This window comes from Podarcis vaucheri (genome assembly GCF_965113315.1).
Source record: "Podarcis vaucheri genome assembly, chromosome: 11".
Taxonomy (NCBI): Eukaryota; Metazoa; Chordata; class Lepidosauria; order Squamata; family Lacertidae; genus Podarcis; species Podarcis vaucheri.
In genome coordinates this window covers 11,648,095-11,666,164 of record NC_138749.1, presented here as the reverse complement: position 1 = coordinate 11,666,164, position 18,070 = coordinate 11,648,095, and the positions used below count along the sequence as shown (strand labels likewise).

Below are 18,070 nucleotides of genomic sequence, written 5' to 3'. Positions count from 1 at the left end.
CCCAGAAATAGTACCTCGGGTTAAGAACTTTGTTTCAGGATGAGAACAGAAATTGTGCGGCGGCAGCGGGAGGCCCCATTAGCTAAAGTGGTACCTCAGGTTAAGAACAGCTTCAGATTAAGAACGGACCTCCGGAACGAATTAAGTTCTTAACCCGAGGTACCACTGTAATAAGGAAATGATTGATTTTTCTCCTTCCAATAAAGTACAGCAGAAAAGTTGTCCAAATATAAACTGTTAACTTATTAAACCTCACAATAATTTCATAATTATCTCTCTGTGTATTTCTAATAGTATAACCAAATCCGTAATTTTTGATATAACTGTAAAAACTTCTCTGAAAAATTACATTAGCTCCCAGTACGTTTCCGAGCACAATTCAAAGTGTTGGTGCTGACCTTTAAAGCCCTAAACGGCCTCAGTCTAGTGTACCTAAAGGAGCGTCTCCACCCCCATCATTCTGCCCGGACGCTGAGGTCCAGCGCTGAGGGCCTTCTGGCGGTTCCCTCATTGCGAGAAGCAAAGCTACAGGGAACCAGGCAGAGGGCCTTCTCTGTAGTGGCACCCGCCCTGTGGAACGCCCTCCCACCAGATGCCAAAGAGAACAACAACTACCAGACTTTTAGAAGACATCTGAAGGCAGCCCTGTTTAGAGAAACTTTTAATGTTTGATGCATTACTGTATTTTAAATATTGTGTTGGAAGTCACCCAGAGTGGCTGGGGAAACCCAGCCAGATGGGCGGGGTATTATTATTATTATTATTATTATTATTATTATTATTATTATTCCGAGCCTCAGCTGAGCTACTAAATTAAGGTGTCCCCCCCTGCACCTCTGGTTCGTGTGAACCGGATCAGTGTGGGGGCTTGCTCAGCTGAGTCACGGCTTTCCCGCGCATTAGCTGTTAGCCGGGAGGCTGAAGAGCCTCAGCAAAGCCCTGCTGCACCTCTGGCTCGCGAGGAGACCCTCTCCGGAGCCTGGTAAAGTCTCTCCCCCCCACTTCTGGGTAGAAAAGGCAGTGGCCATAAAAGTGTTGACGTGGACTGTCTGGATATAAATATGAAGAGATAATGGTACAGTGGTACCTCGGGTTAAGAACTTAATTCGTTCCGGAGGTCTGTTCTCAACCTTAAACTGTTATTAACCTGAGGTACCACTTTAGCTAATGGGGCCTCCCGCTGCCACTGCGCGATTTCTGTTCTCATCCTGAGGTAAAGTTCTTAACCCGAGGTTTTATTTCTGGGATAGCGGAGTCTGTAAACTGAAGCGTCTGTAACCTGAGGTATCACTGTACGCTCCAAGTCTCTCTCAAAATGGCAACCAGGTTCTTACAGACTCCTTCGGCTGCAACCCAGCATCCACCACACACAGTCGAGACTTAGGGTTTCTGTTCTTATCCTGAAGCAAAGTTCTTAACCCGAGGTACTATTTCTGGGTTAGTGGAGTCTGTAACCTGAAGCGTCTGTAACCTGAAGTGTCTGTAATCTGAGGTGGTGTTGTTGTTTAGTCGTTTATTTGTGTCTGACTCTTCGTGACCCCATGTGTTATGTAGTGTAGTTTCACCCTGGGCCAACAGGGGGATAATGTATATAGTTTCCACTCAGGTCTGTAGATAGTTTTCACTCAGGTCCGCGTCCGTTATTTTAGGCAGGAACTCTGAGCTGTTATGGTTACAATGTTGACAGCCGGCTGACTATAAATACAGGCCGGCTGAGCTGTTCGCTGCCAGTTTATTTCCAGCTTACCAGAATAAAAGAGCTACTTGAAGAAATCGCTGTGCCGGCTGCTATGTCAACCCACTACTTAACACTGGCGACGAAGGTGGGATGGATGGACATCAGAGCACAGCCAGATGCGGCCAGCCTCTGAACTGAGCTGAATCACAGAGCGAAATCACTGAGCGAAATCACTGGGCAGAACCAATTCAGAGCTGACTGTTCTGGCTGGAGCACTGTGTTCCATCCATCGCCCTTCACGCCGGCATCGGAATCATGGCTTCACTTGTGCCTCTACCGCCGTTTGCGCCAGCATCTGAATCATGGGACTCCTACCTCGCTCGGTTCGACTGCTACCTCCAAGCCAACGAGCTGACAGCAGTATCAAAGGATCGGAAGCGGGGCCTATTCCTCAGCCTCTGTGGGCCTGAGGTGTTTGAGACGGCCCGAGCATTGGTTGCGCCTGAAGCAGTCCAGGAAACACCATGGGACACGATCCAAGAGAAGCTCCGCAGCCACTACGCACCAAAGCCGTCCAAGATTGCTGCCCGCCATGCGTTCTACCACCGGAACCAGGCAGAGGGGGAGTCAATCAACAACTACACCACCGCCCTGCGACAGGCTGCAATGCACTGTGAATTCCGAGACTTAGACGATGCCCTGATGGATCGAATCGTCTGCGGGGTCCGGGACATCCATCTGCAACGGCGTCTCCTAGCCAAGCCAGACCTCACGCTACAGAAAGCCATTGAGGAGGCTGTGGCCTCAGAAGCTGCTGAACGCTCCGCTCAGGAGATCCGCAAGTCCAGCAGCCCGCGTCTTACTAGGGAGCCAGTTCCGGTGCATCATGAAGAGGCCAGCAGTGATGAGGCATCCTCCAGTGAAGACGATGATGTGCACCAGACAAAGCGGGAGCGCAGGAAGTTCCAACAGAACTCCAAGGGCCAACCGGAATGTGCTGGCTGCGGAGGCAACCATTCCCGTGCCAAGTGTCGATTCAGAGACGCCATCTGTAGGAAGTGTTCCAGAAGGGGCCACATCGCTAAGGTCTGCCGATCGGCTCCGTCTGACACCCCCCCTTCATCGACTCGCAAGTCCAAGTCTTCACTCCAGTCGGCCAAGGAAAGTTGTTTCGCTCTCACCAACTGCCGCTGCCCGTCTGGAACCACGATTGGCCAAACCGACTCGTCGACGCGACGCAAGCTGAACGTCACGGTGCTCATTGAAGGAGCTCCATGTGACATGGAGATCGATACCGGGTCTGCCCTGTCCATCATGTCATGGAGCACCCTCAAAAGACTGGTACCCAGAGTGTCCAAAAGGCAACTCGACTCTCACCGCGTACACCTGAGAGACTACCAGGGAAACGACATTCCCGTGGTAGGCGTTGGCCGGTTCCGGATCGCCTTCAAGGATTTTTCGGGCCTGCTCCGGTTGGTGGTGGTCGAAGGTCAGCGGCCAAGCCTCCTAGGGCTAGACTGGTTTGATGCCCTCGGCCTGGAAATCACCGGCATCAACTGCATCTCTAACGCAGAGACTGAGGGTCTGGTCAAAGACTTTGCCGAGGTTTTTGACGGCACCTTGGGGCAATATACAGGTACGCCCATCTCCTTTAGCCTTGATCCACAAGTCGCCCCCATCAAGCTAAAGCCACGCCGGGTTCCCTTTGCGCTCAAGGCTAAGGTGGACGAACAACTGGACAAACTAATCGCCCAAGGAGTTTTGGAGCCGGTTGACCACGCAAAGTGGGAAACCCCCATCGTCACGCCTGTCAAGCCAGATGGGTCGGTGAGAATCTGCGCTGACTACAAGTGCACGATTAACAAGGCACTTCAGCAGCACGCTTATCCGGTTCCTGTTGTCCACCACCTGCTGCATTCCCTGGGTGAGGGTAAGGTCTTCGCTAAGCTGGACCTTGCCCAAGCCTATCAACAACTGCCTGTCGATGATGCCACTGCTGAGGCCCAGACGATCGTCACCCACCGGGGGGCATTCCGTTGCCGCCGGTTGCAGTTCGGGGTGAGTGTGGCTCCTGGCATCTTCCAAAGCCTTATGGAGCGTCTCCTACAAGGGCTTCCGGGCGTGGTACCATATTTTGATGACGTCTTGGTGTCTGCAGACTCACACCAGCAGCTGTTCGAGCGCCTCCGTGCCGTGCTGACCAGGTTCCAGGAGGCCGGGCTCAAGGTAAAGAGGGAGAAGTGCCAGATTGCCGTTTCACAGGTAGAGTTCCTGGGCTATCTTATCGATGCCTCCGGCCTTCATCCAACCACATCCAAGATCCGCGCTATCCAGCAGGCTCCCACCCCAAAAAACAAAACGGAGTTGCAGGCATTCCTGGGGCTGCTGAACTTTTATAACATGTTCCTGCCCCACAAAGCCACAGTGGCTGAGCCTCTTCACCGACTCCTTAGCACTAAGCCGCCTTGGGCCTGGGGTCATCGGGAGACGGCGGCCTTCAACGCGGTCAAGGCTCTCCTTTCTTCAGACAGTGTGCTGGTGCAGTACAGTGAATCCAGGCCGCTGGTCCTTGCCTGCGACGCCTCACCTTTTGGCATCGGTGCTGTCCTTAGTCACCGTTTTCCAGATGGAAGAGAAGCACCGCTCGCCTACTTTTCCAGGACACTATCTCCGACGGAACGGAATTACAGCCAGCTCGACAAGGAGGCATTGGCACTTGTGGCTGGAGTGAAGAGGTTCCATGAATACCTCTATGGCAGGACTTTTGACCTCATCACTGACCACAAGCCACTCCTGGGCCTCCTCGCCGGTGATCGTCCAACTCCACCGGTCCTCTCACCACGCATGCTGCGATGGACTGTTTTCCTGGCTGCCTACCACTACCGGCTCATCCATCGCCCGGGGAAATCGATGGGCCATGCCGACGCCCTCAGCCGTTGCCCTCTTCCAGCATTTGTGGAAGACCCGGCTCCAGCTTCATCGCTCCTTCTGATTGAGGACCTTCCGACAGCGCCTGTATCAGCTGCCACTGTGGCCTCCGCGTCTGCCCAGGATCGCACCATCAGCCGGGTGCTCAACTGGGTGTGGAGGGGGTGGCCACAAGGGCCTTTTGCATCGGAGTTCCAGCCCTTCGCAACCAGACAACATGAACTCTCAGCTCATCGCGGCTGTCTGCTGTGGGGAGACCGCGTCGTGATTCCCCAGGGACTCCGTCAGCGCGTCCTGGAGGCTCTGCACATTGGCCACCCGGGAATTGTCAAAATGAAGGCGTTGGCTCGGTGTTACGTCTGGTGGCCTAATATGGACGATGCCATCACTGCCTGGGTGTCCGCCTGCCAAGCGTGCCAAGAGTCGAGGCCTGCACCACCGGCAGCTAAGGGACACACCTGGGAGACGCCAAAGACACCCTGGTCGAGGGTGCACATTGATCTGGCTGGCCCCTTTCACGGCCGGACCTTTATGGTAGTGGTGGACGCCTATTCCAAATGGCTGGAGGTCGCCCTGATGCCCTCCACCACTACCGAAGCTGTCATCCGGGTGCTGCGAGGCCTGTTTGCAACGCATGGGTGTCCTGATGTCCTGGTCTCTGACAACGGACCGCAGTTCACGTCAGGCACGTTTGAGCGGTATCTTTTGGGACTGGGCATCCGCCATGCCCTAACGGCGCCTTTTCATCCATCCAGCAACGGGCAAGCAGAAAGAATGGTGCGCTCGACAAAAGAGGCACTGGCGCGCCTGGACCGGGGAGACTGGCATGAGCGGGTCGCCGAATACTTGTTCGTGCAACACATCACCCCTCATGCGGCCACAGGGAGGAGCCCTGCTGAACTGCTTATGGGCCGCCGCCTCAGGTCACCGCTCGACCGGCTACACCCAGACTTTGCCGTGGCTGAACCCCCAGGCTGTGCCAACGCACCACGGTCATTTGTCCCAGGAAACCAGGTCTTTGCCCGGAACTATGTGGGGGACATCCCTTGGGTGCCAGCCACAGTAGTGGGAGTCACGGGACCTCGCTCATACCAGGTGGCACTCGAAGATGGACGCTTGTGGCGACGGCACATAGACCAGCTTAGGCGCAGGGTTGGGGACTTGGACACTACCGAGGTGCCCCCAACTGCGTTTGCGGCTCCGGAAGAGACACGTACAGATGGCGAGGCCCCACCTACACCTCCCTCGCAAACTGCCAGCGTGGAGCCGAACCAAGCCGTTTCAGAACAGACTCAGACCACTCCACTTGCGGAGGCTCCACCCACAGCAGCGGATCCAGGGGAGTTGGTTCCAACGCCACCTAGGGTCGCACCACAGCCTCAGCGAGAACTGTGTGGCTCTCCGGACTTGGCTACCAGTCCCCGGCGGTCTGGCAGAGTTTCCAAGCGCCCAACTTATTTAAAGGACTATGTTGTTGGACAGGTATCACTGTTGGTCTAAGTAGGGGAAATGTAACCGATATGCTTTTGTGCCTAATTGAACCATTACGCGTAGTGCTGTATATAAGGAAACCATTACGATTGTAACTAACGCCTTATCTCGGTGGGGAGGGGTGTTATGTAGTGTAGTTTCACCCTGGGCCAACAGGGGGATAATGTATATAGTTTCCACTCAGGTCTGTAGATAGTTTTCACTCAGGTCCGCGTCCGTTATTTTAGGCGGGAACTCTGAGCTGTTATGGTTACAATGTTGACAGCCGGCTGACTATAAATACAGGCCGGCTGAGCTGTTCGCTGCCAGTTTATTTCCAGCTTACCAGAATAAAAGAGCTACTTGAAGAAATCGCTGTGCCGGCTGCTATGTCAACCCACTACTTAACACCATGGACCACAGCACGCCTGGCATTCCTGTCTTCCACTGCCTCCCGCAGTTTGGTCAAACTCATGCTGGTAGCTTCGAGAACACTATCCAACCATCTCGTCCTCTGTCATCCCCTTCTCCTTGTACCCTCAATCTTTCCCAGCATCAGGGTCTTTTCCAGGGAGTCTTCTCTTCTCATGAGGTGGCCAAAGTATTGGAGCCTCAGCTTCAGGATCTGTCCTTCCAGTGAGCACTCAGGGCTGATTTCCTTCAGAATGGATAGGTATGATCTTCTTGCAGTTCATGGGACTCTCAAGAGTCTCCTCCAGCACCATAATTCAAAAGCATCAACTCTTCGGCGATCAGCCTTCTAATCTGAGGTACCACTGTACTAATATTGGAAATGGCTGCGGCTTGGAACGCCTGCTTTGTCAGCAGAAAGTCCTGGGTTCATTTCTGAGCATCTCCAGGTGGTCTGGGAAAGAGCCCTGCCTGAAATAGCTGGAGTGTTCCTGCCAGTCAGTGTAGGCATTATGGAGCTGGATGGACCAAATGGTCTGCCTCAGTAGAAGGCAGCCTCCTGTGCTCTACAGGTAAGCCTATTGGCTGTGTGGATGGGGTGGAGCTTACTCAGCCAAGGGCCACCTCTCTCCAAGGAAGGAGGTGCTGCTGAATATAAATGGTGTGGTCAGTCTGGAAAGATGCATCAGCAGCACTGACCAAGAGTGCCAGCATGCATAAAATCATCAGGCGGCTGCGGAAAGGAGTCAAGAAGGTAGGCAAAGTTCTCATGGAAAATACATTTCCTGTTCTGCTTGGCCTCTTCCTAGGATATGATTATTTCTGAGTAGGTGTTCAGCACTTGCTTCTAATCATGGAGGGAAAATTTCCCAAGGCTGGTGTCAGCTTTTTGAAGAGCTGTCCTCAAAAGGCACATTAGCTAAAGCAAGATTGAACTTTAATCTTGGGAAATGCAGTGGTCTCTGTGAACCTCTCGCAGTGGTTTTTTGTTTTTTTTTGAAGTGGGGTTGTAGAAGAGTAATCTAAGGACTTTTCGCTGGCTTGTATTATTTAATGAACTGCTTTCTGTGTGCCTCCCATCACCATGGGTATACTGGCAACCATCCGCGAGCTGGAAAAAGCAGCTCTAATTTGTCTGTGTTGTGCATCGCTAAAGCAAATTATGTTAACAGCGCTGCTGCCAGGCTGGTGGGAATGGTCACTTCCTGTCCCACTGGATAATATTTCCTTCCAAGTAAGAAGTTCAAACCCATGATTCAGCACCTTGAAATCTTGCATTGGATTTAAATGTGGGAAATACTTAGCCGCTTTGGGGTGAAGTTATATTTTGAAACTGTAGTCGCCTTCAGGATGTCTAAGTGTCCATGAGGGATAGAAACTTGTGTTCTTTTTTTAGTGAAAGCTGAGAGTCTCAACGGTATATGACTCTGCAACTTGTTGTTTTTATTGCTGTTTTGAGGTGGCCTAGTAAACAGCGTTTCCATGCGCTGCTCTGGATTCTCCAGAAGCGGTTTAGTCATGTTGGCCACATGACCCGGAAAAACTGTCTGTGGACAAACATCGGCTCCGTCGGCCAGTAAAGCAAGATGAGCGCCGCAACCCCAGAGTCGTTTGCGACTGGACTTAAGTGTCAGGGGTCCTTTACCTTTTTAAATAAAAAGTTGGCAGCTGCAGGGCCAAAGGAGAAGATGGAGTTGTTTGTGGAAATATAGGGAAGGGCCATAGCTCCTGCCTGAAACCCTGGAGAGCCACTGCCAGTCAGAATTGACAGTATTGAGGTCGTTGAACCAGTGGTCTGACTCGTTATAAGGCAGCTTCCTGTGTTTCTGTGCCTTGAGCCTAGGCAAAACCAAGATTTGTGCTGTGGCCATTATTTGGGTTTTTGGCCCTTCCTCCTCTCACCAATCCATCTTGAAATGGTAGGGAGCTCTTTGCTCTGTCCTGGAGCTGGAGGACAGAGTTGGTGTCCACTTGTTCCAGCTCCATCTTTTCCCTGGGAGAAGTTGCACCAGAAGTCTTTGGCCTGGGTTCAGCGTTATGTCCAGCGCACAAGGAGGATATCAGCGCTCTCCTTCTCCTCATCTCCAACAATGGAGGTAGAACATAGCCATTCAACTTAGTAGCCATGGATGGCCTTATTATCTTCCACAAATTTGTCTAACTGCTTTTCAAAGCCACCAGAATTGATCCCCTACATTTTGTGGTAGGAAATTCCATAACTTAACTCTGTGTGTGTGAAAGAGGAAATGCTTCCTGTTGCCTGTCTTGAATCTCCCAGCATTTGGTTTCATTCAATGGCCCCTGAGAATGACCAGCTTTCTAGTTATTCTACTGAGTAAATGCTTCTAAGTGGATTACTTAAACTCTCTGCCCAAGCAGTTTTTTTCTTTCTTTGTCACTTCCACGTTTCCACCTGAAACTCTTTCACCCAAGTTGTCCCCTGCCCCTGGTGAGCTGTCATGGCTTCCCACAAAGAATTGTGGGAACTGTAGTTTGTTAAGGACGAAGAGAGTTATTAGGAACCTCCTCTTCCCCTCACAGAACTACAGTTCTCAGGAGTTCTCCGGAAATAGGGATTGATGATTAAACCACTCTTCTCTGTGAGGGGGAATAGGGGTCTCGTAACAGGTCTCAGGACCCTTAACAAACGACATCTCCCATTATTCTTTTGGGGGGAAGCTGTGACTGTTTAAAGTGGCATGAAAGTGGCTTTAAAAGTATCTTACAGATACAGTCATACCTCATGTTACGTCCACTTCATGTTAACATTCTTTCAGGTTACGTCCTGCTGCGACCCGGAAGTACCAGAAAGGGTTACTTCCGGGTTCCGCCGCTCGCTCATGCGCAGAAGTGCAAAACGACGTCATGCGCAGAAGCAGCAAATCGCAATCCGCGCAGGCACAAACGCACCACTGGGGGTTGCGTTCTTTTCATGTTGCGAAAGGGCCTCCGGAACGGATCCCGTTCGCAACCAGAGGTACCACTGTGGAGCTTGACAGTGAGGGGGAAGCAAGATAAATGTGTGAGGATGCAGTTAAGACTGACTGTGTTTCTCCTTGGCTCAACTAGATGAGGCAAAACATTTCTATTTAGGCAATTTTTTATGAGAATAGCTCAGTTGGTAAAGTATAAAACTCTTAATCTGAGGGTTGTGGGTTCAAGCCCCAGATTGGACAAAAGATTTCTGCATTGCAGGGGGTTGGTTTCGATGACACTTGTGGTCCCTTCGAACTCTGCAGTTCTGTGATTCTAAGTATGCTTTGCAGATAGATGCGATTCTATCATTGGGATTGAGCTGTGCGGTTTTCTAAAAGTGTCTGGGGAGCGGGAAGAGGCAGGCCAGAAAATGCTTTCTGTAAATAGCATGTGAGATTTTCACTGAGGTTCTTCTAAAACCAAAATAAAAAAATTCCTTCCAGTAGCACCTTAAAGACCAACTAAGTTAGTTCTTGGTATGAGCTTTCGTGTGCATGCACACTTCTTCAGATACACTGAGACAGAAGTTGCCAGATCCTTCTATATAGTGAGAAGGTGGGGAGGGGTATTACTCAGAAGGGTGGTGGGAATGGGAGATTGGCAGATAACTGAGATGAGCCTGTTGACGACTCTCCCATTCCCACCACCCTTCTGAGTAATACCCCTGAAGAAGGTGTATCTGAAGAAGTGTGCATGCACACGAAAGCTCATACCAAGAACTAACTTAGTTGGTCTTTAAGGTGCTACTGGAAGGAATTTTTTTATTTTGACTATGGCAGACCAACACGGCTACCTATCTGCTTCTAAAACCAGTTTTTAATCTGGCGAAAAAGGGATTCATCACTGCACCCCCCCCTTTTCTCTTTCTTTCTCTTCAGAGAAATACTGTAGAATCCTTTGCAAAGCAAAAGGTGCACTCAGTCCAAACCAAGAAGTTCATGTATAACCAGTCTGGCAGCCTGCTTGTTGCTTCTCTGCTTCTTTGAGTGCCACCCGCCACTTTGCTTAGTCACAGCTTTTGAACAGGCACAAGTAGGTCAGCTGGAGCTAGGCAGCCTTGTGAAGCATGGATAGCATTTCCAGACCAGTGCTGTGCGGAATCGAAGCACGACACCCCCTCTTTTTACTATGATTTGGTCTGGAGTGCTTTGGCTTTGACAGTCCGGTAGCATGTGGAACTTGCTGCAAGTCTCACCCCCAGCTTAAACATTCTCGCCTGAACCTTTTAGAATCATAGAGTTGGAAGGGATGTTGAGGGTCATCTAATCCAACCCCTTGCAACACAGGAATATGCAGCTGTCCCATACAAGGATCGAACCTACAACCTTGGCATTATCAGCACCACGCTCTAACCCACTGAGCTGTCCAGCTTAATTCCCTCTTGCTCAACAACACAACTATGGAATGCTCTTCAAAGTGAGGCCCACCCATGGCCGACTTTTAACACATTTTTACACCAGGTTAAACCTTCCTCTTTACCTGGGCAGATGGCTTCACCTTAGCTTGGTCCACATGCTGTTGATGTTTCTACTGTTCTATTGCTGATGGGATTCTTGAGGTGGTTGTTTCGTTAGTGTTTCAGATTTCATAGATTTGTAGAGTTGAAAAAGAAATCTAGTCCAACTCCCTACATTGCAGGTATCTCAACTAGAACATCCATGACAGATAGGCATCCAACCTCTGCTTAAAAATCTCCAAGGAAAGAGAGTTCATCACCTTCCAATGTATTGTTTGCCATAGTTGCAACTCTGTAATTTGATTCGGTTGCCCAGAGACTATTTTTGTCTGGTGGCTAATGAAACAACACTTGAGCATCGCTTGCTCTTTCTGTACCTGGGCTTCACAGATTCATCTTTAGGAATATAGAAAGCCGCCTTCTATGCAGTAGGCTCATTGACCCACTTCACTCTTGTTGCTGACACTGACTGGTGATGACTTTCCAGGTGTTTGACTAAGGACCTTATTGCTACCTGGCAATGTCAGTGACTGACCATGGGACCTTTAGCCTGATACTAAATTCTGATCTACTGTTCCCCATCTTACCTCTTAAAAAGTTGCTCCAGGTGATTGGGAGATCTTCCAGAATGATGTTCTGTGTCAGAGAGCGAGCAGGCAGTAAATCACACCGTTTGAAGTTGGAGTCAATTCTTTATTAGCAAAAACACAGTCTCCACAGACTTGGCTGAGGGTCAGGCCTAATGAGCACAGCAGCTCATTCCCAGCTAGCCTTCATGGAATCAGTTGCCGGGATTGAAAGTCCCTGCCTCTCCACAGCCCTCCTCTCCAGGGCTTTCCCCAAACAATCAGAGACTGTGCCTGCGTGCAGCTTGTCGCTGCTCTGCCCATTTCAGCCCTCTTCTGGTTCTGCTCACTAAGCCCTGTTACCTCTTCAACTTCCCATACCTCCTCCTCCCAGTCTTCTCCCTCTGACCACTCATCATTGTCCCACCACCACTCACAGGGCTCTGAGCCTTCTTTCCTTGGTGGTTCCCCAGTTGCTTCCTCCCACCATCCCTCTGTGTCCAACCAGCCCATGACATCCCGATGCAGTGCAAGGTGCTATAGATGGAAATAAAAATTGAGAAACTCACCTTGAATTTGTAGAAATCAGCCCTTTTCATACCAGCTTGTCCACCAATTTATGGATTTATCATTAGCTTTTTCTAATCGATATTCAAAGCGACTTATGACCAAATAATTTATATTGCCTCACATTTTATTTTCAACATGAACTTTATTTTCAGAACAAGTTTTGGGAAAGTACTTGGTTGTGGTCTCCAAAATGCGATTTCGATCAGCCTTAAATAGTCTTTGGAGCTGAATGGCAGAAGATAGGATTTGTATGTGCTTTCTGAAATACAGGCTGACTCACTGCTATCTCCCCTCCATTTCCTAGGAAAGAGTATTGTTTTGTTGATGTAGGAGGTAGAGGTTTAAAATGTGCTGCTAGAGTATATTTGAATGAAAATACTGAAAACCATGTCTGTGGTGAAAATAGAATGTTTTTCAGGTCAGGTTGCCTTTTGGGGGGGGGGATGAAAAAAAAATCAAAAACAAATTGAAGGCTCTGGAGATGGAAATAAGTATCTGTATTTATTGTATGAAAAACACCTCTCCAAGATGAGATTTAAAGGGATGTTGCAGGCTGGGTTTGCAAAGGGTAGGTGTGGGAAGCAATATTGGCTTATAAAGCTGTGACTTGACCCAGCAGAACCATCTGAATGCTCTCCACTATTCCCTTTCTGCAATAAAAGGATGCCAAGTCAAAAACTGAGAAAGAGATACTTTAAAATGCAATGCATAACAATAAAACCACAGGAGAATCAAGTTTGCGAAGTACTTAAGTGTATTTTTCGCTCCATTGGACACACCCGACCATAGGGCGCATCTGGTTTTTAGAGGAGGAAAACAAGAAAAAAATATTCTGAATCAAATGTTGTATAAACTACTGTATTTAATAAACAACCGGTATATCAGAATCACATTACAGCCATGTAAAGTGAACAGCAGTCGACAATGGCATTAAGAACCATCATCACTGTCATTAACAAATGAAGAGAGACTTTAAGGTTTGAGTACTCTTCTAGTCTTCTGTGAACCCCAAGAACTCATCACTGCTAAAGTCAGAATTTATGAAGCTCAGTTGCTCACAGTCACTGACATCACTTTCTTCGCTATCTTCATGTAAAATACCATCTTCGTATCCATCCAAAGCATTGCTAATGCCACATTTTCCCTCTCAGTCCTCTTCCTCCCCTCTCTCAGCGAACAGCCTTCCAGATGCTCGCAAACATTCCCTTTACTTGAATTACAGTCAAGAAACAGCCAAGCAGAGCTTCTCAGCGGCAGGCTTGGGAGGCTTTCCTTTTCCCCACTTTTTTCTCTCCCCCCCCCGCAGAACAGTCCCCTTTTCCAGCCTCCTCCTCTCCATCCCTTTCGCCCAAACTCCTCAGGTGACGTCTACAATTTCTCCCCATCACTGCTCCCTCTCCTTTGCCCTCTACCATGACTCTCCACTCACGGCAACCTATGGTACCTCATCTCCCTTCACCCAGCTTCTTGGTCCCCCTCCTCTCCGTCCTCTTCCTCCCCTCTCTCAGTGAACAGCCTGCCAGCTGCTCCAAACCTTGAGGGGAAGGGCAGGCTGTTGGCAGAGCAGCACCCCCCCACCCCCATTCAGCAGCCCTGGAGCGTGGGGCATGGGCGCACAGCCTTCCCATTGCTCCAAAGCTTCCCGGGGCTGCAGAGGGAAGCCGAGGCTGCTGGCAGGGGAGGGCGGCTCCACCACCACTACCAAAGACCAGTCCAAGAGTGTGCCGCACTCCGGCAATTTGGCTCCAGGGACCACACATTCGCTCCATAGGACGCACAGACATTTCCCCTTACTTTTTAAGAGTAAAAAAGTGCGTCCAATGGTGCGAAAAATACGGTAATTAAGAGCTTGAAGAAAAGCTAAGGTGCAGTTTTCAAGAGCATGGCAGAGGTGTAAGAGCTCCATTTAAAAAAAACCAGGGCTAAGCTCTTAAGTATTTCTGACACCCAGTTCCTAAACCGGCTGGGTGACAATGTAGAAGTTAGGCCCGTTGATCTCAGTGATGCGTATTTTAGATGCTTTCAGTGCTGGCATCGCTCTTCAGCAGTGGGCGGTTACAGCATTTAGATAGGGTGGTGTCTCAGCAGCTCTTGTGCAAAGTTAAGTGCTTTAATTTTACTATAATGGGTTTGGCATTGAGGCACAAGCCTGCGCTTCTCTGCAGACTTTGGAAGATGCTTGTCAGTGTGTACATAGCTGTGACTTTTTCATTACCTTGCTTTGTTATCTTGCTTAGCGCAGGTGAGGCTGATGGAAGCTGTTGCCCAAAACACCTTGCGGTGTGCCAGGTTCAGGGAGGAGGGGGTGGTGTGGCAGATTGGAAGAGCAGCTATAGTGTAACTTCTCAGAAACATACCAGTGTGTCAGCTCAGACATTCTTAGGGACCATGTCAGGGAGCAATCATCCTGATAAGATGAGGAGTGACGGTTAACCTGGCTGAATCCAACTGCTCTTCATGGTACAAATTCTTGTACAGTTTCTCAGCAACTATGTCGCGTGTTAGAAACTGGGGTACAAAAGCTATTCACCCCTGGAACCTCGACCGTGGGTGCGAAAACAAAATGTCTGTAGTCACATTTTTAAAAATTCAGAAACACTTTTTATTTATTTTATCTTGTTTTAGAAAAGCATGAACTAAAGACTTGCCTCTTTTTTTAAAAAAAATAATAATTCAGCACTTTATTGTTTTTTAGATTTGGAGGAAAACGTACAACTTTTGAGATTTACAAACAATCCTATGAAAACATTGCCCAGTAAACAGCTTAACTCTAAAACTTAACATAACTAGACTGGCTAGCCTCTCTAGTAAGTCGGTTGCCAGTCCATAGCTTTTAAGTACTGTACATAATTTCATCTGGGCTCCATATCTCAGCAGCATGTAGAATGGAAAGATTGTCTCCAGGCAGAGGGTCTTCTTGGTAGTGACGTCCTCCCTTTAGATGTCAGGGAAATAAACAACCACAGTACCTGACTTTTAGAAGACATCTGAAGGCAGCCCTGTTTAAGGAAGTTTTTAATGTTTGATGTTTTACAGTGGTGCCTCGCAAGACGAAATTAATCCGTTCCGTGAGTCTCTTCGTCTAGCGGTTTTTTCGTCTTGCGAAGCAACCCTATTAGCGGCTTAGCGGATTAGCGCTATTAGCAGTTTAGCGGCTATTAAAGGCTTAGCGGCTATTAAAGGATTAGCGGATTAGCGGCTAAAAGGCTATTAGCGCCTTAGAAAAGGGGGGGGGGAGCGGAAAAAAATTGGAACACTTGCAAGATGTTTTCGTCTTGCAAAGCAAGCCCATAGGGAAAATCGTCTTGCGAAGCAGCTCAAAAACGGAAAACCCTTTCGTCTAGCGGGTTTTCCATCTTGCGAGGCATTCGTCTTGCGGGGCACCACTGTATTGTATTTTTGCTATTATTCTGGGAGCTTTTCAGAGTGGCTGAGGAAATGCAGCCAGGTTAAAGACCTGCCTCTTTTGGTGCCATGCGAGCCAGGTGATCCATGAGGCACCAAAGACATGTGTCCTTTGGTACTGCCCTACCCCACAGATCATCTGATTTGCGCATGTATTTTGGTGCCATGCTGTTGAGTGAATCAACTGATTCACGGGGCAGCGCAGCACCAAAAGAGGCATGCATTTTGGTGCTGACTGGTGCAACATTGCAGCCACGCCAACAAGGCAGATGTTCTGCCACGGAGCTACAGCAGTCCTTCCCTATTAAGGGAGGGGGAATCACTTCAGACACCCACCTGTCAGTTTGGAGCTGGCACTGCTCTGCTTCTCCGGGCTGAAAGCAAGCTGTTGGCTGAGCCCACACAGAGGCTGGATCCAAAATGGAGCTTCGACCTGCCATTCTTAATAGCTGCACCAGTGGAACTTCTGCCTGTCATGCAAATATTAAAGGTGCGGGAGAGCAAAACAAATGAAACCAACCACATGACATATCTAGTTGCACATTGTATCTGAGCCAGTAGCAACCTACCCCAGACATCACATTGTTGACTTGCATGAGTTTGAACAGGTGTACCTGCCAATGTTTTCCATGTTCACACAACTCATAAAGGCTTAGGAGTTGCACTAGGGTAAATTGCATGTTGCAGCAGCAGGGAGTGGGGGCTAGAGTTTAATCTTTGTCCTTCTCTACAGGGAAATACAACTCTGTAGTTGACATTTTTTGTTTTGTTTTGCTGTTATTGCATGTGCATATTTCCTAAAGCAATGTGGCTTATATTCTGCAAGCTGTGTCCTAGGCCTAGAGCCCATAAATTCAGCTTGCAGCTTAATGAATTGGTCCCTTATCAAGTAAATCATGAGTCCTGGGGAATTTATATGTCTGATTGCTTTGCACTTTCCTTTCTGTTTACCTAGCCTTTCGTCTCCATTACTGCGCTAATAACACTTAGATTGAGATTGGATGCACTCATCTAAAGGCTGTGGGAGCTGTGGGGGTTGGTTGGTCCCTTTGAGCCTATCATCCTGCAGAACATTGCCTCTCTTTAAATCTTGTGGAAAAGAAAGAGTTGGCACGTAAGACCTTTTTAACATCAACAAACACCAGGTGCATTCAGAGACATCAGGTCACCACCTACTCGTAGTGCTGTCTCCATTTACTTTTCATTCCAGCTATTCCATTAAAATTTGCTAAGATGTAAAGCCCTCGATGAGAGAACACCCCAAAGTCAATAAGAAAATTCTGTGGGTGTTACCAAATCCAAAAATGCCAAGAAATTTTTTTTGGGGGGGTTGCTCCCTCAACAGATAAAGCCAGAGTGGCTTTATCTGTGGCTATGGCAGAAATAAGACCCCTTTGGGGTGTCCATGCTGTGGGATCTTCCATTTCAGGCTCAGGTTGTATATATGTTTAAAACCTAAACAAACCTAGAGAAACCTAGACAGCATCTTAAAAAGCAGAGACATCACCTTGCCGACAAAGGTCCGTATAGTGAAAGCCATGGTTTTCCCAGTAGTGATGTATGGAAGTGAGAGCTGGACTATAAAGAAGGCTGATTGCTTTTGAATTATGGTGCTGGAGGAGACTCTTGAGAGTCCCATGGACTGCAAGAAGATCAAACCTATCCATTCTGAAGGAAATCAGCCCTGAGTGCTCACTGGAAGGACAGATCGTGAAGCTGAGGCTGCAATACTTTGGCCACCTCATGAGAAGGGAAGACTCCTTGGAAAAGACCCTGATGCTGGGAAAGAGAGGGGGACGACAGAGGACGAGATGGTTGGACAGTGTTCTCGAAGCTACCAGCATGAGTTTGACCCAACTGCGGGAGGCAGTGGAAGACAGGAGTGCCTGGCGTGCTCTGGTCCATGGGGTCATGAAGAGTCGGACACGACTAAACGACTAAACAACATCATAAAGACACCACAGTCTCTGCTGTGCCTCATTTCCAAAAGGAAACACGAATCCCTGGGTATCTCACACTGCTTGGAGATTGGAGTCGTGTTCCTATCATGCTCGTTTTGAAACCACATCGTTTTGAAACCTGCGGAAACTTTTCAGAGAACTACAGTTTAAAAAGTGAAAGAATGCCATCGTTATTCCAGTACAGCAGTACCTCGAGTTACAAACGCCTCATGTTATAAACGCCCTAGGTTACAAACTCCGCTAACCTGGAAGAGTTACCTCGAGTTGAGAACTTTGTCCCAGGATGGGAATGGAAATCGTATGCAGGCGACGCAGCAGCACGCCTCTAGTTAAGAACTGTTTCAGGTTAAGAATGGACCTCCGGAACGAATTAAGTTTGTAACTAGAGGCACCACTGTAATGTGTTCAGGCTAACCAGATCCCTTTGAGAGAGGTTCAGATGAAGGCTCTTTTTGATTACAAAATGGCATTTGGGAGCTAAGAGGCTCAAGCAAATTTTCAATCTTTCACTGATTTGCTAAAACAGTCCTCCATGAATAATTTAGTTGTTATATTTCAGCAGTAAGGAGTGTTTAGCTGGTGTGATGTGACCAATAGTATTTTCGCCTGAAGCCATATGGATTATGTATGGCCCACTTGCGCCTTTCTT

General features: G+C 48.7%; 1 protein-coding gene across 3 annotated transcripts in view; it reads left to right on the top strand.

Moving 5' to 3' along the window:
- Window positions 1-18,070, top strand: part of MYO5B (myosin VB) — a 294,157-nt gene that overhangs the window by 24,385 nt on the left and 251,702 nt on the right. For 2 of the 3 annotated variants that reach the window (XM_082241750.1, XM_082241749.1), the window contains exon 1: window positions 7,131-7,241. The exons of the other annotated variant lie outside the window; for it this stretch is intronic. In XM_082241750.1, the coding sequence (XP_082097876.1) occupies window positions 7,146-7,241 (96 nt within the window). In that variant the 5' untranslated portion in view covers window positions 7,131-7,145. Of the gene's footprint in view, window positions 1-7,130; window positions 7,242-18,070 lie in introns of those variants that run through there. 3 annotated transcript variants of the gene reach the window in all.